A 25,231-nucleotide genomic window follows, 5' to 3' on the forward strand; every position below is an offset into this window, starting at 1 on the left:
CGGACACCTGGGCACGATGGACCACTGGTCTGACCCAGCAGCGGCAATTCTTATGTTTTAACAGCAACACTTATCTAGATTTCTGTATGCCACTTCCAATGTTGGTGAGTATCTCTAACACCTGACGCTCCACTTTTCTATGCTACCTCAGGCTCCTATCTGCACTTCCAAAAATTAATGAAAACATCTTTGTTTGTAAGATTTTTGGAAAATTAATGATTAAGTCATACAAATTTTGTAATTCACTGATTTGTACAGTCTCTTGCTTATGTAAACCACATCGATCTTGAAGGTTTTGTGGTGCCAGTATCAAAGCCTAACAGCACCTGATTTGAAAAGAGGCGCCAAACACGTAAATATGCCCATGATCCGCCCCCCGCCCCCCTCCCTGCACGCCCACTTTTAGTGTAGGCGTTTCAGGCTTGGCACCTACTTTTTATAGAACTGAAGTTTTTGAGTTAGGCACCTCTTTCAATTAGGCCCAATTAAAGCCAATTGTGAGGTGGAGTGCCAATATCAGCACTAATTAAGCCTATTGCTTAATTAAATTAGGCACTGATATCAGGGCCAAAGTGTACAAACAGGACCGTGGACTTTTCTACTTCTAAAGGTTAGAAAATGTGTTAAAGTGTGTCAGAGAGTGGGCAGAATGTGATAAAAATATATGGTAAAAGTGTAATGGGTGGCCATAGTGTCTCTAAGCATAAAACATTTATTTAAACACATCCCTAGAGAGGTATAACCTCAAAGAACCTCTATCTAGATTTAAAAGGCAGCAGCAATAATAAATGCCAGCAATGGTTAATTGTTTCATAACTCGTAAAAACATACAATACCTGTGACAGCATCAGTTACTAAAGCCGTTATGTTCATTTTGGTCGATATGATTTCTGTCATATTGATGGAGAAATACCGCTGGACTACAGGGTTCATTTCTTCATAGCTAAAACTGAAATTTACAGCTCCAGAAATCTGCAACATGGAAAAAAAAACACAGTATAACTTTACAACGAGCTGTGGGTTATTGTGATTTATTTTGTGTATATAAACCTATCTGTATATAAACCGGTTGCCTTGACTATAAACCAGGGGTGTATTCGCCCAGGAGTAGAGGGATTAAACTGAGAAAAAAATACCTGGGTAGGTGTAAGTGAAGGATTATGACATCATAGTCCCAGCTGTGAAAGTCTCAATTGGGATAAGAGGGAAAAAAAATATTGAGGTCTGATAATTATAGCCAGATATTGAGCACTCCTAAATTTATCTACAAATGACATACCTCGTATGTTTTGTTGAGGAAAGCTTCTTTAGCATAGTATGCATTGAGTAGTCTCAAAGTAATTGTAACATTTCCTTTCACTTTTTTCCCAGAAATATATCTGTAAGATGAGGAATATAAAGAAAATGTTTTATAATATACATATCATTGCTCTTGTTAAGTACGCCAGAGCCAAAGTTCCTGATGGGGTGCAGCATTACAGTAGTCCACAGTGCAGTGGCACTCTTTCCCAGTCCTCAAGGGTCACCAATAGATCGGGTTTTCAAGATATTCTTAATGAAAATGCATATGAGAGATTTCCATACAATGAAGTTAGTAGACATAAAAATCTCTCTCATGCATATGCAGAAAAAATAAGGAACACAAGTATAGTATGTCAGGTGCAACTCTGGGAAAAACCGAACAGGAAAGGGACCTGGGCGTATTAATCGATAAGACCCTGAAACCGTCGGCGCAATGCGCGGCGGCAGCAAAGAACGCAAATAGATTGCTTGGCATGATAAAGAAGGGAATCACGAGTAGATCGGAGAAAGTAATGCTGCCGCTTTATAAAGCGATGGTCAGACCACACTTGGAATACTGCGTCCAACATTGGTCTCCATACCTAAAGAAGGATATAAAAATACTCGAGAGGGTGCAGACACGAGCAACGAAGCTAATAAAGGGCATGGAGAACTTGGAATACGAGGAATGACTTAAGAGACTGGGATTGTTCACCCTTGAGAAGAGGAGACTGCAAGGGGATATGATCGAGCCTTTCAAAATACTGAAAGGAATCGACAAAATAGAGCAGGAAAAAAAATTATTTACAATGTCCAATGTGACACGGACAAGAGGACATGGCCTGAAGCTAAGGAGGGACAAGTTCAGGACAAATATCAGGAAGTTCTGCTTCACGCAACAAGTGGTGCACACCTGGAATGCTCTCACAGAAGAGGTAATTGCGGAATCCACCATTTAAGGGTAAGTTAGATGTACATCTCCTTATGAGTGGCATAAGGTGATGTAAGTAAGGGTAAGCTAGATGCACATCTCCTTATGAGAAGCTTAGAGTGATATGGGGACTAAAACTATGCCAGGGTACACCTGCTGGGGCCTCCGTGTGTGCGGATCGCTGGACATGATGGACCTAGGGTCTGTTCCAGAGATGGCACTTCTTATGTTCTTATGAGAAGTATTCTGAATTCCGATGCATTGACAGCCCTTGAGAACCAGGAAGACCAAGGCCATATTGGCATTTGTGGGATTATTTTGTAAAGTGAGTGCTAACATTTGTACACTGATTGCACATGTAAATTAGACTAATAACATACCTGTAATTATTTATACATATATGCATGTAAATACCAAATTTCCTGCCTAAGTATTATTTTATAAATATATACGAGGGCTGTTCAAAAAGTATCAGACCTTAATTTTTTTAGTGTAAACAAATTAAGCTAGGGTGGTTTGGTGTATATATGTAGACGACCCTAATCCGCATGCTTGAATTTTTTCCCGCCTACAGAAGCTGTCAGTCGCCGGCAGACCGCTGATGAGTGAGGAAGTGTAAGTGAGTGGCGTCCGATTTTCATGTTTGACAAAATGACAGAAAAAGTTGAATGCTACTGCATTAAATTTTGTGTAAAGCTTGGTGATTCCCAAGTGGAAATGATCCACAAGATTCAACAGGCCTTTAGGGTCAAAGCAATTGGCACTACATAAATAAGGGGTGGTACCACCGCTTCAGAACTGGCCGCACATCAGTGGAGAGTGAAGCACATTCTGGTAGGCCCCCAAAGTCATGCTGACTGTCTTCTTTTACTCCAATAGTGTGGTTCTTCACAAGTACACACCACACGGCACAACCATAACCAAGTGGTACTACCAAGAGGTTCTGCATTGCCTTCATAATGCTGTGAGATACAAAAGGCCAGACCTGTGGGCAGCGGGCAATTAGTAACTCCATCACGATAACGCACCTGGCCATTCTTCACATTTGATAAGGAGTTTCCTGGCCAAACACAACACACCTGTGATTCCTCAGGCTCCCTACTCTCCCGACATGGCTCCATGTGACTTCTGGCTTTTCCCCAAGCTGAAAATGCCTCTGAAAGGGACCAGATTTCAGTCAATAGAAGACATCATGCAGAATGCGACAGACCAGTTACGAGCAATCTCAAAAGAGGTGCTCCAGCGCTGCTTCCAACAGTGGCAGAACCATTGGAAGAAGTGTGTGGCAGCCCAAGGGGACTACTTTGAAGGAGATTAGTATAAGATTGTTGTATCTGAATACGAGTATTTTTTATGAATAAAGGTCTGATACTTTTTGAACAGCCCTCGTATATACTGTATATATATATATATATGTATATATATATATATATATATACACACACACACATACAGTATATATATATATATATATCTTTCATAGTGCATATTTGGCAGAAGGGCATACATGTAGGCAAGATTTGGGTGGGACTCACACTTATGCATGTAATTTATACAGTAGAATGTTATAAGTTACCTGCATATCTCTGACATTTAGGCATGAACACTTAAATAAGCTCTATAGCTGGCATAGGTTCTTGCTTCTAACTACAAGGACTGGGGGCACACAATGAATCTACTAAGTAGTAAATTTAGAACAAATTGGAGAACATATTTTTTTCACTCAATGTGTAATTAAACTCTGGAATTCATTGCCAGAGAATGTGGTAAAAGCGGTGAGCTTATCAGGGTTTAAAAACAGTTTGGATAATTTCTTAACAGAAAAGTCTATATGCCATTGTTAAGTTGGACTTGAGAAGATCACTGCTTATTCCTGGGATAAGCAGCATAAAATATGGTTTACTCTTTTGGGATATTGCCAGGTACTTGTGACCTACAGTAAAAGTTTGTATTTACAAATGATTTTTTCATAGAATTATAGCTTATCAGGTGGGTTCTTGGGACAAGACTTATAGTAAGTTGATATTAGGTTCCAATTCTTATCAAGTTTTTAGAAAAATGTTGAAGACTTATATCTGTTTGACAAATTTTATAAGTGATCTTACAATTCACTATCTATGTACAGCTTTTTTTAATCTCCTTTGTAAACCGCTTAGAACTTAAAGGTGGTTATGCTATGTTATGATCTGGGTTGGCCACTGCTGGAAGCAGGATGCTGGGTTTGAAGGACCTTCGGTGTATCGGTTGCTCGCATTGAAGTTATAAAGGTACGTGGAAGGGGCACGTGTGCATCAGAGGGGAGGGGGCGCCACCGCTCCGGGCACCATTCACCCTCACTACGTCACTGTCTCTTAGAATGTCAACTCTTATGTTCATACTAGAATTTAAAAAAAGGACAGTAGGCGTCTACTTTATAGAATAAGCAGTACATTGATGTCAGGTGCCTAATACTTCTCGTATCATTAACCTCTATAAATAGCTTTACTGGGTCATCAAGCCCAGGAGCCCGTTCTCATGATGGCCAATCTAGGTCACTAGTACCTGGCCAAAACCCAAAGAGTAGCAACATTCCAGTATCTCAAAGAATAGCAAGATTCCGGAACCCCAATGAGAGCAACATTCCAGAGCCGAGATTGTGATGTCATAATGCCTCATTCCACTGTGCCTCAGAGCCAACCTCATCAGTGATGTTACAATGGCTTGATTGTGCTATATTTGGCACATGTAAGAGCATAAAATTAGCCTTACTGGGGCAGACCAAAGGTCCATCAAGCCCAGTAGCCCGTTCTCATGGTGGCCAATCCAGGTCACTAGTACCTTGCACAGTGATCTCTCAGCATCTATTGATCTTTCAGTCGCAGAGGAAGAGCAAGAGAATCGATGATACCACACTCTTCAAACTTAGGACCTTTAAGTAAGACTTTGCAGTGAAGAGAGCAGAGGGTCAGCTATTGAAGGAGACGGACAGAGGAACGGAAAGAGTAGCCTAGTGTTCAGAGCAGTCGATTGAGAACCAGGGAAGCAAGAGTTGACAGACCGCTTCTGCAACCGATGTGACTTCCAGCTGTGGACAAGTCGAGTCTGCTCTGCTGAAATAATACATCCGCAAAACTCAAGACAACTTTGTCAATTTATTTGTTCATTAGCAACAATGTCTCGAGTTTTGTGGAAGTGTTTTCAGTAGAATGGAAGAACATCATTACTTTGTTGGAAAGGGAGAATATTATGATAGAAAACATACAAGACCTTAAAGATAATGAAACGTGAGACCTAATTGCAATTTTAAACTTTTTTTTTTTAAAGTGACTTAATATGATGATTATCTCTCGTTAAGATACTCAGTGCATAAACGCTATGGTGATGCTGAGCAGAATTCTCAACACACATAAGCACATAAATTTCTTATAAAAAAAATACTTAGTAGATAATTGTGAGGATAATTGTTTGATTTAGTGACTCTGTTTTCTCCTGTCTATTGTTCCTATGGTATCAATTTTCAATATAGACAGAAGTAAAGAATGACACGAGGACAAATTTTCCCCCGCAAATCACGAGAACTGATGGCAGCCATTCAGTGAGCGGCGCAGGACCAGGCAGGAAGCGAAAAACTCACACTCCTGCTTTATGCGCCACTCTGCAGCAAGAAAGGAGGCAGCCATCCAGCGAGGGAGGGGAGACCCCGCTGGACCACCGGCATTTATAAAAAGATACTGGGGTCAGGGGGAAGATATTTTTTTTTAAAAAAATTGTATTCACTCCATAAGACGCACCCACTTTTCCACCCACTTTTTTGGAGGGAAAAAGAGCATCTTATGGAGCGAAAAATACAGTAAATACTTGAAAAGTATTAATATAGAAACAAATCTTTTCCAGAAAAAGGAAAATTGTAAAACTAGTAATATTGATTGAGATTGCGGGGTGGCAGACGTAGGAGCAGTGGTGATGGAATTCCAAAACGCAAGGGATAAACAGAGGATCACTAATTAGAAAATGGATGGTATAAAACAAACTAAGGCCGGTACTTGGGTGATTTGGTTTAGGATGAACTGGGGAGGGCTTTGATAGGAGCTCCAGGACGGTTAGGAGAGGCTGGAGTGGGCTTCAATGGCAACTCCAGCGGTAGGAACCTAAAGACAATACTGGGCGGACATCTATGGTCTATTGCCCAGAAATATTCAAGAAAAGACAATATAACATGAATGTATAATGACTGTGAATGTTGGGCAGACTGGATGGACCGTTCAGGTCTTTATCTGCTGTCATTTACTATGTTACTATATTGCACTGACTGCTGCTGGTTGAATATTGGCCCCTCTGTCATTTTTGATAAATAAACTAATGCTACCCTTTTGCATAACCTTGGCTGGCATGCTGCATACTTATTAGCACACTTTCAGTAGACCTGCGAGGTTATTTTAACCCTTTCAGGACCAAGGGACATATTTGTCCCATAACTTTAAAATCCTATAAATTTTGATTGGGATAGTCTACAGTTCTAAATTTGATATGTACGGATTCCATAGGATACTGCCTTTATGTAAACAAACTGGTTCCGACATTCATTCATTAGCGTCGTTGCCAGATTGACGAGAAGATTCACTTGCCACACTGTCCATAAGCCAGAAGTATGATTTTTTTTAAAAAAAATAATGATATTTCACAAAAAAAAATCAATTTTTTGGCATCTGCAAGCCCTTTTTACCATAAAAATGTCGTCAAAACCACAAAACTTGGCCTACGATCCTTATGGTCCTGAAAGGGTTAAGGAATACAACACAATCTGGTCCCACTTACTTAGCAGTGACTGTACCGGTTAGATCTCCCTGTTTTGATGCGACGTAGACATATGGAGACGTCACTGTAACTTCAAATCCTGGCAGCCCTAGTGGGGCATAAAGGTAAAGGTTGGTGAGTATATGGCCTTGCAGAAAGTATAGGGGTCCTTTTTACTAAACTGTGGTAAATATTAGTGACTGCTTACTGCAGCTTATAAGGGCTTCCCATGGGGCGTGCTCAGGCATCCTGCAATAAGTTCAAAATGTGCATGTGCTACCTACGCGCTAAATTTTTTTTTTCTTCTTTTTATCAAGAGAGTAGGTCTGGGGGTGGGGAGCGGGTGTTTCTACAATAATAAGTTAGCCTGCGAGCCCTTACTGTCCACAAAATAGGTGATGGAAAATGCATATGCGCTAACTTTTGTTAACGGCTGCGCACTAATGGCAACATTAGCACGTGGTCGTTAATTAGGAATATGGAAAAATAAGCCATTTTGCAGCCACAAAAAAAGTTGCCTTAGCATGCGTGCAAGACCCCCATAAAGGTGCACTAAGACCACTTTTTGCCACAGCTATGTAAAAAGACCCCGTATTTCTTTGGCTCAATGTAGAAGGTGTGAACGGACAACACACACAGCTTTTGCTGCATACTTCTTGCTGGTTTCTTGTAAATATGGGTCACATGGAATAGTTTAAAACGTATGACTTCTAATCAGTGTTCATTGCCTTCCATAACTGACCAATAAGAGTTAACTCCCTTCACAACCAATGGGAGACACTTTGTTGCCTGAGGTAAAATGATAGATCTGTGCCATTCCTCTTCCAACCTCTGTTTAAATGATGTACTTAAATAAAATAAGAAGCATTAGATTTTAATTTGGCATTTGTTATACATATGTGGCAAATATAATTTACAAAACATGGGGCTGGTTCTAGAAACTTCCTAAATCAGAAGGCGCCTAGGAAAATGGTGCCCTACTGTATGTCAATCAAATTTAGGCACCGTTTGTAGAATTGCAACTACTGAGCACCTAAATTGAATTAGGTGCTGTTAGGCGCCTGCAACCTAGGTGCTGTTATATTAGGCCTGAGTTTTATTGGCCTAAAATACTGGTGCCTAACTCATTCCATGCCCAAACTCTGCCCCTAACCACACCTACTTTTCAGATAGGCTCGGAGGCCCTCCAGACACAACCCCAAGCTCAGGAAAGGAGAGGAGACGAGGTTTTGTGTAGGTGGCGGGGCTGGGGTGGAACGGAGTGGGGTTGGGGCAGTGGCGTAGCGAGGCTAGGAGACGCCTGGGGCAGTGGCAGCTCCCCACAGCCTCCTCTCCGCCCCACACTCCTCCCATGCTCCCATGCCACACTCATGCCCTCCCTTCTCCCCCATATCTCATTAAATCTTTGCCTGCACGAGCAGCTTCTCCAGCCTGCTGCTCACACCATTGTTGGCTTTCCCTCTGATGTCACTTCCTGGCCCCATGACCCAGAAATGATTTCAGAGGAGCAGCCAGGCCAGTGCCAGCAGTAGGCCTGAGAAGTTGCTCATGCTGGCGAAGATTTAAATAGGTATAGAGGTAGGCAGATGGGAGGGCACGAGTATGTCATGGGGGAGCAGAAAAGCGCCAGCACCCAGGGCAGTCTGCCCCCTCCCCCGGCCGCCCTTTCTACGCCACTGGGTTTGGGCAGAGTGGGGCGGACAGGGCCACATGTCCTCTTTTTTACTTCTACAAATATGGTAACCTTAACTAGGGAGGGCCCAAAATTCGGACATCCAACAGCTATAATCGTATGGGAAAAAATGTCCTAGTCTATAAAGGAATTTTTAAAAATGTAGACATATTTCAGTCATATCCAGACAGTGGTGTAGCAAGGGTGAGAGATGCCTGGGGCGATGGCTTCCCTTCCCCACCATCTTCTCCACCCCCACCCCCATCTGCTCCTTCCCCGCCTCCTCATGCCCCTTCCCTTCCCCGGTACCTCTGTAACGTTCCTGGTGTGAGCAGCGTCACCAACTTGCTGCCTACATCAGCTGTTGGCTCTCCCTCTGACATCACTTCCTAGGTGCAGGTCCAGGAAGTGACATCAGAGGAAGAGCCGACGCTAGCATGACAGCAGGCTGGGGATGCTGTTCGTGCCAGAAGCGTTAAAGAGGGACCGGGGAAGGGAAGGGGCATGTGTGTGCAGCAGTGGGAGGGGGGCAGAGATGGAGCGGAGAGGACAGAGAGAAGGATGGGTGCCAGTACTCCCACCAAGACAGTTCCCGGGGCAGACTGCCCCCGATCCCGACCCTGATCCCCCTTACTCCAGGGTCCAAAAAGGTGCTCTAATTGAGCAGCTGACCACTGGAGAGACTAAAGTATGACCCCCTCATGTATCCCCCAGTGGTTGCCGTCCCCTTCCCTCTGCCTTGAAAATGAAACCAAAAGGGACACCTGGCTCTATGATACTGTCAGGCGTTATGGGCATTCTGAACAAAACAAAAAGCAAGTCTGAGGCGTAGCTTAATGGTGAGTGCAGTGGACCGTAAACCAGAGGAGCCAGGTTCAAGTCCCGTTTCAGCTCTCTTGTTTTTTTTCCTTTAAATTGCTCTCCTACAGTACCTAAATATTTAAGGTACCTGCAAACCTATGGGCTATTGAGGTGATGTACAGTCGGGTACGGTAGGTATTTCCCTGTTCCTCGAGGGCTCAGCATTTAAAATAAGAGTTGTCAGGGGATACGAACATGTGTGCCCTGATTTACACTGCACTGCACTGACCACTAGGCTGTCCCTCTGCTCTGCAAGGAAGTTTGTATGGCCATTTTCAGAAAAAAAAAAATGCTGCCAGACAGATGTCCTTGTTGCTGGGTTTTTTGGCATTCATAATTTGGATGTTTCACCCCTCCCCCCCTTTTATGAAGCCATATTAGGGTTTTTTATCGCTAGTCGTGGCAGTAAAAGCTTTTACACAGCAGTCAGTGTTAAAAAATACAGCTTCATAAGAGGGGGGGTGAGAGGTCAGTCTGTAAAATGGCTGTTCATTTTGAACATTCTCACATATTTTCAAACAGGAAAGCCCCAATGTATTTCTTGCTCAAAAATGGCTCTGAGGTGGTGGTACTGTATTTTTGGAATATTATGAGGAAGATATCCCAAGTCTGACTTGGACATCCTTTTGAACATGCCCCTCCACATTTTTTCATAGATGTTTATGCTGCACACATACATCCATTTCCCTGTATTTTAGAACAGAATCTAAATTGGCAAATTATGTTCTAAAATGCAGGTGAGAATTGAGATGTATGACCTATCATATCTCAATTCCTATTTCTATGACCTACCTAAAATGGTGCTATTATGTCTTCATGTGTGGCACATCACTGTCAATGTTGACTGGGTTTAACTCCTTTAATTCAGGTTCAACCCAAGGATCTGGGAATCACAGAGATATGAGCACAAAATCTATACTATTCCAAGTAGGGTAGGTTTTTTTTGTTTGTTTGTTTCTTTTTTTTTTTTTGGGGGGTGGGTTTTAAAATCAATAGTGTTATGTGTCCTAGATTTAAAATTTCCAAGTATTTGGGGGATCCAGTCGGTATTCCTCCAAAAGATCCTATCACAATTGGTATTATCACCATTATTTTTTTCCCTCCAAAATCTATTTCAATTTGTAAATCATTGAATTTTTTTTCCAGCTGTCTTTTATCAGTTCTACAGTCACTAGATATTGCTATATCTAAGAGCCGTAGATTTTTCTTTTCTTTAACCATGTTAATTTTGTATTTTAATATTATTATATATGGCATCCATCCAAGGGTAATCAAGGAACTGAAAAGGGGCTATAGCTGAACTGCTTCAACTAATAGCCAATCTGTCGATCAAATCAGGAAGGATTCCAGAAGATTGGAAAGTAGCGAATGTTACGCCGATCTTCAAGAAAAGTTTGAGGGGAGATCCAGGAAACTACAGATCGGTGAGTCTGACCTCGGTACCGGGAAAAATGGTAGAAGCGCTGATAAAGGACCACATCATTGATCACCTTGATAGACATAATCTGATGAGGACCAGCCAGCACTGCTTCAGCAAAGGAAGATCTTGCTTGACAAACATGCTGCACTTCTTCGAGGGAGTAAACAGGCAGATAGACAAGGGTGACCCGGTTGACATCGTATATCTGGATTTTCAGAAAGCGTTCGACAAGTTTCCACAAGAACGACTACTTTGAAAAATTGCGAACCATGAAATTGAGGGTGACATACTCATGGGGATTAAAAACTGGCTGGGGATTGGAAACAGAGAGTTGGACAATACTCGGACTGGAAAAGCGTCACGAGTGGAGTTCCGTAGGGTTCAGTGCTTGGACCTGTGCTCTTCAACATATTTATAAATGACCTGGAAATTGGTACGATGGGTGAGGTGATTAAATTTGCAGACGATACGAAGTTATTCAGAGTAGTGAAGACACAGGAGGATTGTGAAGACCTGCAACGGGACTTAAACACGCTCAAGAAATGGGCCACGACATGGCAAATGAGGTTTAACATGGATAAGTGTAAGGTGATGCATGTCGGTAACAAAAATCTTATACATGAATACAGGATGTCCGGTGTAGTACTTGGATAGACCCCCCCAGGAAAGAGACTTGGGAGTACTGGTCGACAAGTCAATGAAGCCGTCCGCGCAATGTGCGGTGGCGGCGAAAAGGGTGAACAGAATCCTAAGAATGATTAAGAAGGGGATCACGAACAGATCGGAGAAGGTTATCATGCCGCTGTACCGGGCCATGGTACGCCTTCACCTGGATTACTGCATCCAGCACTGGTCGCCATACATGAAGAAGGACACAGTACTACTCAAAAGGGTCCAGAGAAGAGCAACTAAAATGGTTAAGGGGCTGGAGGAGTTGCCATATAGTGCAAGATTAGAGAAACTGGGCCTTTTCTCCCTTGAAAAGAGGAAACTGAGAGGGGACATGATCGAAACATTCAAGATAATGAAGGAAATAGACTTAGTAGATAAAGACAGGTTGTTCACCCTCTCCAAGGTAGAGAGAACGAGAGGGCACTCTCTAAAGTCGTAAGATTATGGCGGTATAGAAGAAATAAAGTTATTATTATTAATAAAGTTAAAAGGGGATAAGGAAGTTCTTCTTCACCCAGAGAGTGGTAAAAAATCTGGAACACTCTTCCGGAGGCTGTTATATGGGAAAACACCCTCCAGGGTTTCAAGACAAAGTTAGACAAGTTTCTGCTGAACCAGAACGTACACAGGTAAGGCTAGTCTCAGTTAGGGCACTGGTCTTTGACCTAAGGGCCGCCGCATGAGCGGACTGCTAGGCACAATGGACCACTGGTCTGACCCAGCAGCGGCAATTCTTATGTTTTTAACTGTCTGCAGATTAGAGAATGACACATGACAGAATTCATCACCATTCCTGTCCCCGCAGATAACCGTGATAAACCATGCCATGCCATTCTTTAGTGTCTATCTCAACTTCAGTTCTTCCACACCAGCATTCTTCAATGCAAGGCTTGAGGGTCAGTGGCTGTGTCCATTCCTACTCTGAATCTTATTTGAGCCAAGTATAGGACAATGATGTCATTGTGACATCACTGTTGAGGCTGGCTCTTAGGCATTGGTGGAATGAGGCATTATGACAACACAATCTCAGCTCTGGGATGTTGCTACTCTTTGGATTTCTGCCAGGTACTTGGGATCTGGGTTGGCCTCTATTGGAAACAGGATACTGGGATTCATGGACCTTTGGCCTGTCCCAGTATGGCAGCGCTTACGGTCTTATGTTCTAACTATCTGGTGTCATTCTTTAGTGTCTCGCTCAACCTCAGTCCTTCTACACCAATATTCTTCAATGCAAGGCTTGAGGGTCAGTGGCTGTGTCCATTCATACTCTGATTCTTCCCTCTCTTCTTAAAGAATGACATGGGTATGGTTTCCAGTGGTTATTCATGGGGATGGGAACGGTGATGAATTCTGTTATCATGTCATTCTCTACTGCAGATCAGTGACTAAGTGATTACCGTGTTTCAAATGGGCTTGAAGAACTACAGTAATTGGTTCTTCTGGATCGTGTTATGAAAAGCCTGCCTTTCTCTCACCTCTTTAATGGCCGCATTCATATGCAAGTAATTCCAAATATATAATAGCATAAAGTAGTGTTATGGTTTTTATTTCTGATTTTTTTTAAGCAGAGCTTCTGAAACTGGATCAGAATCTCAAATGGGATCACAGAATCTGCTTTGGAGGTCATAACTTTAGGTGGGCTCTCCATAGGTGCATCATTATTTTTATACCAGGGGGGTCACACAATTTTATTTGACTGCAATCATGGGGTCACAGGCACAACAAGTTTGGGATTCATTGAAATACCATTTTGTACAGTGGGCATTCTGATATTTATCAACATTTGCTCAGTTCTGAAGAAGGTTTTGCCTTTCAAAGTTAATAAAAAATGTATTGTTAGTCCAATAAAGAGGGATCATCTTATTATTTTTGTTGTTAGTAATAAATAGAAATAAAACAATAACAAGGCTACTACCCCACTTTCTACAGTGAATGATAAATTGCTAGAATTGGGTAATAGCCTAATTTGTTCACTAGGTGGCAGTGTTGGCATAAGGTTTCTATTATCTGGCATCTCCTATGCCTGTTTTGTTAGTAATCAGTCCCTGGGTTAAGTTAGGGTTTTAAAGCTGTTCTTAAGTCGGATTTCTATGTAACTCAGATTCTTGCTGCTTACTTCTACTCCCAGCTGACCAAAGGGCCAACTCAGTGTTCCCTCTAAGGTACAGCATGCACAACCACACATTGTTCTTAATGTGACCATGCATCATTCCTGAATCTGCTACAGGAGAAGTGTAGGAGTCCATGCCACTGGAAATACTGCTCAGTAAACTAGGGGAGAGTGTGGCGCAGTGATTAACACTACAGCCTCAGCAGCCTAAGATTGTGGGTTCAAACCCACACTGCTCCTTGTGACCCTGGGCAAGTCACTTAATCCCCCCATTGCCCCAGGTACGTTAGATAGATTGTGAACCCACCGGGACAGAGAGGGAAAACTGCTTGAGTACCTGAATAAATGCATGTAAACTGTTCTGAGCTCCCCTGGGAGAACGGTATAGAAAATTGAAAAAAAATAATAAATAAATCAAATCAAATGAAGCTGAGACTGTGTTCTTAAGTACAAGTTGTACTTAAGTCGGGTGTCTGTAACTTGGGGACTGCTTGTATTTTATACCAACCTCCCTTCTTGCCTAGACCAGCATTAGAAGCAGGACAGACTAGAAAAAGATGTTTTCAAATCTAATGAACAAATAAGGACAGAAAGCATATAGAGCCACTTACCATATTCGGTCACTGTGAAAGGCTTTTCAGTTGACCTAAACTGAAGATAAGATTTCAAATTGTTAAAATGAACTCAGTGAGGAACTGTTACCAAAATATACTCATGTTTAGTGCACTGCAAGTTGCCTTAGAGGTCTGCAGCCTAGAGGGCCAAATTTACTAAACTGCAGTAAAACTGACAGTTAAAGCAGCTTAACAAGCCAATCAGTGACAAATAATTGGCATAATAACTGATGCTAATTGGCCTAATTAGAAGCTACACACACAGCTTTGTAAGTGCATTGTATAAAGTGGTGCGTGTTAGTTATAGTGCATCATGGGTGGAGCATGGGCGTCCCTAAAAGTTAGATGCGCCATTATAGAATACGCCCAGTCCGTGCACAACTTAGGCGCAAACATTCAGGTCTGGTTTTCTTTCACCTAACCACAATTCTGTATATAGATATGCGCTAAGCACTGTTCTTATTGGTGCTAAATATGAAGACACCATATATATAAAATTGGAGGGGGGGGGTAAGTGCTTACTGCACAAAGGCCCCTTATACTTGCTTCCCATACACCTAAAATAGTGTCACTGAATCAGGTCCAAAATAGTTTAATCTCTTTAGAGCATCTGCCATTCAGCCAGCAGTGGTCAGTGGTGATGTTTTTTTTTTGGGGGGGGGGTTTAACCCCAACCATTACTGGCTAACTCTGGCTTTTACAAAACACACTCAGGAAATTCCTATGTGCATCACAGCATTTATCTCACCAGCTCGCGGTAAAAACCTCTACCGAGGCTTTGTAAAAGAAGTCCTAAATTAGCTCAAGATATTCAATGCTGGGCCATATTTGGGCACTAGCATTCCTCAGGTGCTAACATTGGAGTTTATGCCGTTCCAGGTCAGTTGAGCTGTGACTTGCATAAAACTTTTAGCTATATGAAATTTATTTGTTTTGCTTGTCGTGTGAAAGTCTTTCTAAAATGGTAAAAGTTCATTATACTAAGCATTTAAATAAATTGTATATCTTATTAATTCACACAATAGAAAATGCAACATCAGCCCAAGGGAAACCCCATAAGCTAATAATAGCATAGGCCACTTTTTAGCGCAGTTTAGTCAAAAGGCCCCTAACTCATGTTATTTTACTCGTAAATCAACATAACATAACAATTATAAAGAAAAATTTAAGAAGTTTCTTTTTGTAATTTCTTATTCTCCCAAGTTTTACTGTTTCCCAAAACATAATGGAAATTGAGCTGAATTTACAAGGTCTATTTCCTTACCCGCTCTTTTGTATTCGCAGTTATCTTCCATTCACCCAGGGGTGTGTTGTCAGATAAGCGAAACTCTTTGGAAATAACACCCCTGTTGGTCATCACATTCAACCACTGCTGAATAAGATTGCCGGAAGGGTCCTGAAAGAAGCAAAGAAAGACTTGAAAAATGTTCAAAACATTTTTCCATTATGTCCTTAGCAAGTAATACCTATCAATGGTGAAATTTAGTTGAAAAGATACGGAACAAGGAACACTTTTTTTTTCCAATAAATGTAAAAAAAAGCATGCTTTAACACTTTTCAGTTATTCTTTAGCACAGGTTACATAGAAACATGATGGCAGATAAAGGCCAAATGGCCCATCTAGTCTGCCCATCCAGTAACTATTATCTCTTTCTCTCTCCGAGAGATCCCACGAGCCTATCCCAGGCCCTCTTGAATTCAGACACAGTCTCCATCTCCACCACCTCTTCCGGGAGACTGTTCCACGCATTTACCACCCTTTCTGTAAAAAAGTATTTCCTTAGATTACTTTGGAGCCTATCACCTCTTAACTTCAACATATGCCCTCTTATTGCAGAGTTTCCTTTCAAATGAAAGAGACTCGACTCATGCACATTTACATTATGTAGGTATTTAAACGTCTCTATTATATCTCCCCTCTCCTGCCTTTCCTCCAAAGTATACAGATTGAGATCTTTAAGTCTGTCTCCATACGCTTTATTATGAAGACCGCACACAATTTTAGTAGCCTTCCTCTGAACCGATTCCATCATTTTTACATCTTTTTGAAGGTGCGTTCTCCAGAATTGAACACAATATTCTAAATGAGGTCTTACCAGAGTCTTATACAGAGGCATCAATACCTCCTTTATCCTACTGGTCATACCTCTCCCTATGCAACCTTCTAGCTTTCACCATCACCTTTTCAACCTGTTTGGCCACCTTAAGATCATCACATACAATCACACCCAAACCCCGCTCGTCTGTCGTGCACATAAGTTCTTCACCCCCTAAACTGTACCCTGGATAGGGGCCTATGATGCTGTGTACTGGGCTAGAAGAATCCAATTAACTCTTATATCCAAAAAATTCAACTAGATTCAGGTATAAAGTAGCGTTGATAATTACAACAATATCTACAGATACTCTTGCATTCCACCTAGCAAGGAATAGCATGGGAAAGTGGGCTTGTGTATAGATATTGGGTAGTATGTATAGGTGTGAAGTGTGTGATATATGAAATACGAGGGGCCGCTGAAAAGTTCTCAGCCTAACCAAGAAGAGAATGATGCAGAGCCATGAAACTTACAAGTTATATTCCTCACTTTTCTTGAAACTTTTTGTTGCATTTCATATTATTGAAATGAAAAGTATAAAGAAAATTGTGGAATACAGTAACTTGTAAGTTTCATGGCTCCGCATCATTCTCTTCTTGGTTGGGCTGAGAACGTTTCAGTGACTCCGTGTATGTGTGTGGAGGATGAAGGGAGTGAGTAGGGAAGTTGGAAGGGTTGTATGGGGGTGCCTAGGGTGATTTTGCGCACACAAACAGCAGAAAAAGGCAGCAGAAGGGGGACAGGAAAAGACAGACTCAAGAGAGAACACACACACATACACAAGCAAAAGGAACTGGCAGGCACAGAGGGCTAGGAAGAGGCAGACAGCACGCACGCACAAGCGAAGGGAACCAGAAGACAAAGAAGGTAAGGAAGAACCAGGAACAGGAGTGAGCACAAAAGCAAAGAGTACAGGGACTTCAAGAGGCGAACAAGAATGGAAGCTGAAGGAACCCTGAGGATGAGCTTCCCAGTATACTGCACGGACTGCCAATGTACAACTACCTCCCCTTGGGGAGGCAGTCGTATGTGTGCGGACGATGTCAGGAACAGAAAAGCTTGAAGAGTGAGGTTAGCAGTCTGAAGCACAGGATCCGGGAACTGGAGGGGCTCTACATCTCAGAAGACCCGTTCCAGACAGCCGAAAACTCTATGAGAGAGAGGCACATCGAGGAACAAGTCAGGGAGCTTGAGAAGTTCATCGAGGATGCCTAGAGGAGAGTGGAAGAACAAGAACATGAACAGAGCAGGAACAAGGAAGATGCACTAAACAGAGGACTAGAACCACCTGACACCAGGGCAGAAGGAAACCATGGAGGAAACTTCCAGGAAGAAGAGGCAAGATCCTACCAGTGCCTAGAGGGAGAAGAAACGAAGCGCACCAAGGACACATACCTGCGACTACAGCGGAAGCTGAAAAAAGGGAAATCTGCAATCCTGGTAGGAGACTCAATCCTAAGGCAGGTGGACAGTCACATAGCAGGAGAGAGAGAGGATTGGCTGGTGACCTGTCTCCCAGGAGCAAGAACTAAGGACATCGACGACAGAATTGAAAGGATCCTGGAAGGAGCAGAGACGGAAGAGACAGCAGTGATAGTCCACATCGGGACTAATGATGTCACCAGGAGAGACTAATGCAGGAATGCACTTACCGAACAGTTCAAGATCTTAGGAAGGAAGCTGAAGATGAGGACACAGAGGATAGCGTTCTCGGAGATCCTGCCAGTATCGAGGGCTGATGTGAAGAGACAGACGGAATTACAATCAATAAATGCATGGATGATGAGATGGTGTGAGGAAGAGGGATTTCACTTCGTGAGGAACTGGACAATGTTCTGAGGCAAGAACAAGCTCTTCAGGAGAGATGGACTACACCTGAGCACGGCGGGAACTAGACTACTAGCAAACAACATCTGGAGAGGAATGGAGCAAGCTTTAAACTAAGAAGAAGGGGAAAGCTGACAGTCGACCAGGTGCCGATGATTCGGAAGACAGTATCCCAAGAAGATACTGAGTGGGGAAAGTGTTGGGAAGGCACTAATGGCACAAAATAGGAGCTGAAAATCCAAGGGAGCCAGACGAAACAAGAGGAAGTTAAGAGGAGTGTACTACAAGCGGAAGACAAAATGAAGCAAGATGAAGGGGAGGATCAAAAGGAGGATAATAAGAACGTACTACAAGGGGATAACAAGGGAGTCAATAACCAGGAGGCTGCAGGACAGGTAGGGGACAGAAAGAAAAATGAAACACAAGGGAAAATAACAAGGAGGAAAAAATACCAAGACCTGAACTGCACGTACACTAATGCAAGAAGCCTAAAGAACAAAATGGGGGAACTAGAAGTCGTGGCCAAAGATGATAGCCTAGACATCATAGCAATCACGGAAACATGGTGGAATGAGGAAAACAAATGGGACATAGTACTGCCAGAGTACAAGCTCTACCGAAAAGATAGGACACATCAGAAAGGAGGAGGAGTAGCACTTTACATAAAGGACACCATTCACTCAACCGGAGTGGACGCAGCAATGGCAAATGACCAACTGGAATTACTATGGGTCAAAATACCGGGAAGAAAGGGAGCCGAGATAAAGATGGGGCTGTACTACTGCCCACCAGGGCAAACTGAAGCAAAGGACACAGAACTGGGAGCCAAGTTGAGGCGGGAATGCAAAAACACAAACACCATAGTTATGGGAGACTTCAACTATCCCGGGATAGACTGGAGTCTTGGAGTTTCAAAATATACAAAGGAAACTGAGTTCCTGGAGACTGTACGGGACTGCTTCTTGGAACAGCTTGTCAAGGAACCAACGAGAGGGACCGCTATTCTGGATCTAATCCTCAACGGGCTGAATGGACCTGCCAAGGAAGTGGAAGTAGTGGGACCATTAGGAAACAGTGATCACAACATGATCCAGTTCAAAGTGGAAATAGGAGTGCCAAAGGGGAAGAGAACCATTTCAACAACGTTTAAATTCAAGAAAGGGAACTATGATGCCATGAGACAAATGGTGAAGAAGAAACTCAGGAACAGCTCCAGGAAAGCACAGATAAGAACATAAGAACTGCCATCTCCGGATCAGACCTTCGGTCCATCAAGTCCGGCGATCCGCACACGCGGAGGCCCCGCCAGGTGTACACCTGGCGTAATTTATAGTCCAGTAATAAAGACTCCTGAATTCCCACTATATATAAGAAAAAGTACAAGCAATACTCATTCCTAACTAGAGGTGCCTCAGTTAAGGAGCCCACGCAAGTCATAGACTCCGACCGCACAAGTCTGCGTGGATTTCCAGCTCCTTTGCATGAGTATATAATATGAGTAAAAATGAGAAAGATGCTATAGGAACGCTTTCCTCTGATGCAGAACTTGTAATTAGAAGAGCAGATAAAGGGGGTAAAGTAGTACTTCTTAATAGAAGTGACTACATGAAGGAAGCATACCGTCAACTTTACAGTGATGATTATAAAATCCTCAGCTTAAATCCCACAGAGGAGCTTCAGATGAAAATTAATAAACTCACTGTATGTGCTTTGGAACAGGGCTATTTAACGAAAAAAGAATTTTGCTTCTTGAATGTCCCTTATCCAGTTGTTCCTATTTTTTATCTACTCCCTAAAATACATAAGTCCTTGGAGGCTCCCCCTGGAAGACCGATTGTTTCGAATCGGGGAGCTCTCCTTGAGGCTTCTTCAATATATCTAGATAAATTTCTTCAAGAATTTGTCAAGAAAACTGCATCATATTTACAGGATACCTCTGCTTTTTTGAGAAAAATGGAATTTATTAAACCTGACCCTCAGTCGATCATGGTCACTATTGATGTATGTTCCTTGTATACGATTATTCCTCAAACTGAGGCTTTGGAAATTATTCGCACTACTTTAGAGTCTAGATCAAATCCAAAAGTACCTACTGAATTCCTTTACCAACTTGCTGTTATAATACTTCAAGACAGCTTTTTTATGTTTGAAAATGAACTCTTTCAACAAACCTCTGGGATTGCGATGGGTATTACAGTAGCCCTATCCATAGCTAATCTTTTTATGGACTGTTTCGAACAACGTTGGATTTATTCATCCCGTTTTTTTGCTCAGATGAAATTATGGACTAGATACATCGACGATATTTTTCTCATCTGGAATGGAGGACCTGCTGAATTGGAAGTTTTTCTAACCTACATCAATAATTGCCATCCTAAAGTTAAATTTACATCGACCTCCAGTGTTAGTAGGATTTCTTTTCTTGATGTTTCGATTACAAAGTTGCAAGATGAATTTGTGATGTCAGTCTATACTAAACCTACTGATTGCAACTCTGTATTGCATTTTTCTAGTGCTCATCCTGGACATCTTAAAAAGAGTCTCCCTTTCTCCCAATTTCTGCGAATTCGGAGAATTTGTACGACAGACAGCGAATTTAGATCCCAGGCTAACAGTCTGAGAGATAAATTCATACGACGAGGTTACCCGCCTAAAATTGTGAATGTTGCCTACAAGCGGGCATATTATAATCACCGCGAACATTTGCTACTGGATAGAACCGTTGAGAGGCCTGAGTCAAGTGAAAAAATTATGACTTGCATACTTACCTATTCCAAGAATAGTTACCTTATTGCTAACAGTTTAAGAAAACATTGGGCTATTCTTACTATAGCAGGGACGTTTAAAGACTATTCCCTGAGGATAGCCTATCGAAGACATAGGAATCTTAAAGAAATATTATGCCCTTCTATGTTAAGAGAACGTGAAGATACTCAAGCATCTGGAAATGTAGGGCATTATATGTGTGGGAACTGTCAAATGTGTCCCCTTATGGATTGTAATAACTTTTTTAAAAATCCCAAAGATAACAGGGAGTATATGCTGCGGCATTATTCGGATTGCAAAACCCAGGGGGTTGTTTATATTCTGAGATGTCCCTGCGATCTTCTTTATGTCGGTCAAACCTCACGAAAATTGAATGTTCGTTTGACCGAACATAAAAGTAACATCAAGAATTTAAATAGAAATGCCCCTTTAGCAAAGCACTGTATTGATAAGAAACATGAGTTCTCCTCTTTAAAAGTTACGGTCATAGAAATAGTGAAACCACTTAAAAGGGGCGGGAACTTTCGTCGTATGCTTGCTCAACACGAGCAACGTTGGATTACTCGTTTACAATCTTTATGCCCCGGGGGCCTCAATAAACATATAGAATGGCAACATTTTTATTAACAACTTTAGTTATGTCAGTTTTTCCCGTCCCATTTTTTTATGGCCTTTGTGATCTTAATGTAATTTGATCCTACTTGTGACGTCAGGACGCCAATAACTCTCTTGAAAAAGAGGCTGTCGCCATTTTTTTGCTACATTTGAGACTTTCATTGCAGAGAGATATTTCAGCAGGCAAGTGTTGTTTTCTTAGCTGACTAGTATATAAATGTTATTGATTTTTCTTAGTTAATTGTGATTTGACTTTTTTACAGCATGCTCGATTAACTGGCCCTGAAGCAGTGGATTTAATAAGTTTCCACGAAACGTTGGCCACGTTGGCATGTTTTGAAGCAATTTGCTGTGAATATTAAGCTTGAAGCTAAGTAACCTTAAGTACTATTATATACATTTGAATGTTTAAATTTAGTCTCATTTTCACAGAAGAAGTGCATTGAAATCTTAAAATGGATAGTATAATAAGAATTAAGAATGCAGATTTTATAAAGTGCTATTAAACTTTTGGATGAAACTTAGTAGAAAAAACTTTTTCAAAAATTATATATATTAAAATTTAAAACATAATTTTAGTGGAAGTTAGGGACTAGAGGGTTGCCGATGATTGGAGCAAAGGAGCTGGAAATCCACGCAGACTTGTGCGGTCGGAGTCTATGACTTGCGTGGGCTCCTTAACTGAGGCACCTCTAGTTAGGAATGAGTATTGCTTGTACTTTTTCTTATATATAGTGGGAATTCAGGAGTCTTTATTATTGTTACTTTTCCACTACAGGATTTATGATATAGTGTAATTTATAGTCCACCATATCTTTATATGCCTCTCTTAAGGAGATATGCATCTAGTTTGCTCTTGAAGCCTAGGACGGTCGATTCCGCAATAATCTCCTCTGGGAGAGCATTCCAGGTGTCAACCACTCTCTGAGTGAAGCAGAACTTCCTGACATTAGTCCTGAACCTGTCCCCCCTTAGCTTCATTACATGTCCTCTAGTCCGTGTCAAATTGGACAGTGTAAATAATCTTCTCTGCTCTATTTTGTCGATTCCTTTCAGTATTTTGAAGGTCTCGATCATATCCCCACGCAGTCTCCTTTTCTCAAGGGAGAACAATCCTAGTGTTATAAGTCTATCCTCATATTCCAGTCTCTCCATACCCTTCACCAGTTTTGTTGCTCGTCTCTGCACCCTCTCCAGCAGTTTTATATCCTTCTTTAGGTAGGGAGACCAATGTAGGACGCAGTATTCCAAGTGTGGTCTGACCATTGCCCTATAAAGCGGCATTATAACTTTCTCCGATCTACTCGAGATTCCTTTCTTTATCATGCCCAACATTCTATTTGCCTTCTTTGCCGCTGCCGCGCATTGTGCCGACGGCTTCAGGGTCCTATCTATCAGTACACCCAGGTCCTTTTCTTGTTCACTCTTCCCCAGAGTTGCACCTGACATTGTATACTCGTACTCCTTATTTTTATTGCCTAAATGCATTGGTGGAGCAAGCCTGGTCCTTATTCAAAGACACAGTAAACGAAGCGCAAAACCTATATATGCCCAGGAAAGGGTGCAAAAAGAATCAAGTAAAAGACCCGGCATGGATAACCAATGAAGTCAAGAATGTGATAGGGGACAAGAAAAAATCATTCCAGAAGTAGAAAAAGGATAAAACCGAGGAAAATTGGAAAGAGCACAGGAAGCATAAAAAAGAATGTCATCGCGTGGTCAGAAAAGCAAAAAAAGAGTATGAAGAGAGACTTGCCAGGGAAGTATGGAATTTTAAACCATTCTTCCAATATGTGAGAGGAAAACAGCCAGCGAGGGAGGAGGTGGGACCTCTGGATGAGGGTGACAGGAAGGGAGGGAGTGGTGAAGGAGGAAGAAGAGGTGGCAGACAGACTAAACACGTTCTTTTTGTCAGTCTTCACAAAGGAGGACACATCAAACGTGCCGGAACCGGAAAAAATCTTCAAGAGAGATCAGGAGGGAAAATTATCATGTGGCAGATGAGCTTCAATGTGGAGAAATGTAAGCCTCGAAGACGTACTCAAACAGATAGATAGATTAAAAACTGACAAATCTCCAGGCCCAGACGGAATCCACCCGAGAATACTGAAAGAGCTCAGAGACGAAACGGCGGAGTTGCTGCAGGAGATTTGCAACCTATCCTTGAAAACAAGGGTAATTCCGGAAGACTGCAGGATAGTAAATGTTACACCTATCTTTAAAAAAGGATCAAGAGGCGACCCGGGGAACTACAGACCAGTGAGCTTAACCTCAGTTCCAGGGAAGATGGCCGAATCATTGATCAATGAGCATATAGAAAGAAATAATCTGAGAACAAGCCAGCATGGTTTCTGTAAAGGAAGATCATGCCAAACTAACCTACTGCACTTCTTTGAGGAGATAAGCGAACAATCGGACAAAGGTGACCCCATAGACATCGTATATCTGGACTTCCAAAAAGCCTTCGACAAGGTGCCCCATGAGTGCCTACTAAGGAAACTGTGGAACTATGGGTGGATGGATCAAAAATTGGCTGGCAGACAGGAAACAGAGGGTAAGAGTAGAGGGACACTACTCTGACTGGAAAGGGGTCACGAGTGGCGTCCCGCAGGGGTCAGTACTGGGACTGCTGCTGTTCAATATATTCATAAATGACCTGGAATCAGGGACGAAGTGCGAAGTTATAAAATTCGCGGACGACACAAAACTCTCCAGTAGGGTTAAAACTGTGGAGGAATGCAAAGAACTACAAAGGGACCTGAACAAACTGAGTGAGTGGGCAGACAAGTGGCAGATGAGCTTCAATGTGGAGAAATGTAAAGTCTTGCACATAGGGAAAGGAAACCCAGTGTATAACTACACGATGGGGGGGATGGCACTGGGAGAAGGCAAACTGGAAAAGGACTTGGGGGTTTTAGTGGATAGGACAATGAAGCCGGCAGCACAATGCGCAGCGGCCTCAAAGAGGGCAAATAGAATGTTGGGCATTATCAAAAAAGGTATCACTACCACTGCCACTGTATCGGGCGATGGTGCGCCCGCATCTGGAGTACTGCGTTCAATACTGGTCGCCGTACCTTAAGAAGGATATGGCGATACTCTAGAGGGTCCAGAGAAGAGCAACAAGGATGATAAAAGGCATGGAAAACCTTTCATATGCTGAAAGGCTAGAGAAGCTGGGGTTCTTTTCCCTGGAAAAGCGGAGCCTTAGAGGGGACATGATAGAAACTTATAAGATCATGAAGGGTATGGAGAAGGTAGAGAGAGACAGATTCTTCAGACTAGTGGGGGCAACAAAAACAAGAGGGCATTCGCAAAAATTGAAAGGAGACAGATTCAAAACAAATGCTAGGAAGTTCTTCTTCATTCAGAGGGTGGTGGACACTTGGAATGCACTATCAGAGGAGGTGGTAGGGCAGAGTACGATTTTGGGTTTCAAAATGGGATTAGATGATTTCCTGAAGGAAAAGGGGATTGAAGGGTATAGTTAGAGGGTTACCATACAGGATATTAAAGGATTAAGGAATAGAATGTTTTAGGTATAAGATCACTTACAGGTCATGGACCTGGGGGGGCCGCCACGGGAGCGGACT

At 42.2% G+C, this 25,231-nt stretch overlaps 1 protein-coding gene across 1 annotated transcript in view; it reads right to left on the reverse strand.

Moving 5' to 3' along the window:
- LOC117357576 (CD109 antigen-like) overlaps nt 1-25,231 on the reverse strand; it is a 167,441-nt gene that overhangs the window by 116,015 nt on the left and 26,195 nt on the right. The window contains exons 5-9 of the mRNA XM_033938377.1: nt 15,599-15,730; nt 14,332-14,371; nt 7,007-7,094; nt 1,280-1,379; nt 837-972 (exon numbers count right to left, since the gene is read on the reverse strand). Of these exons, the coding sequence (XP_033794268.1) occupies nt 837-972; nt 1,280-1,379; nt 7,007-7,094; nt 14,332-14,371; nt 15,599-15,730 (496 nt within the window). The remainder of the gene's footprint in view (nt 1-836; nt 973-1,279; nt 1,380-7,006; nt 7,095-14,331; nt 14,372-15,598; nt 15,731-25,231) is intronic.

The sequence above is a fragment of the Geotrypetes seraphini genome, chromosome 3 (genome assembly GCF_902459505.1).
Source record: "Geotrypetes seraphini chromosome 3, aGeoSer1.1, whole genome shotgun sequence".
Classification (NCBI taxonomy): Eukaryota; Metazoa; Chordata; class Amphibia; order Gymnophiona; family Dermophiidae; genus Geotrypetes; species Geotrypetes seraphini.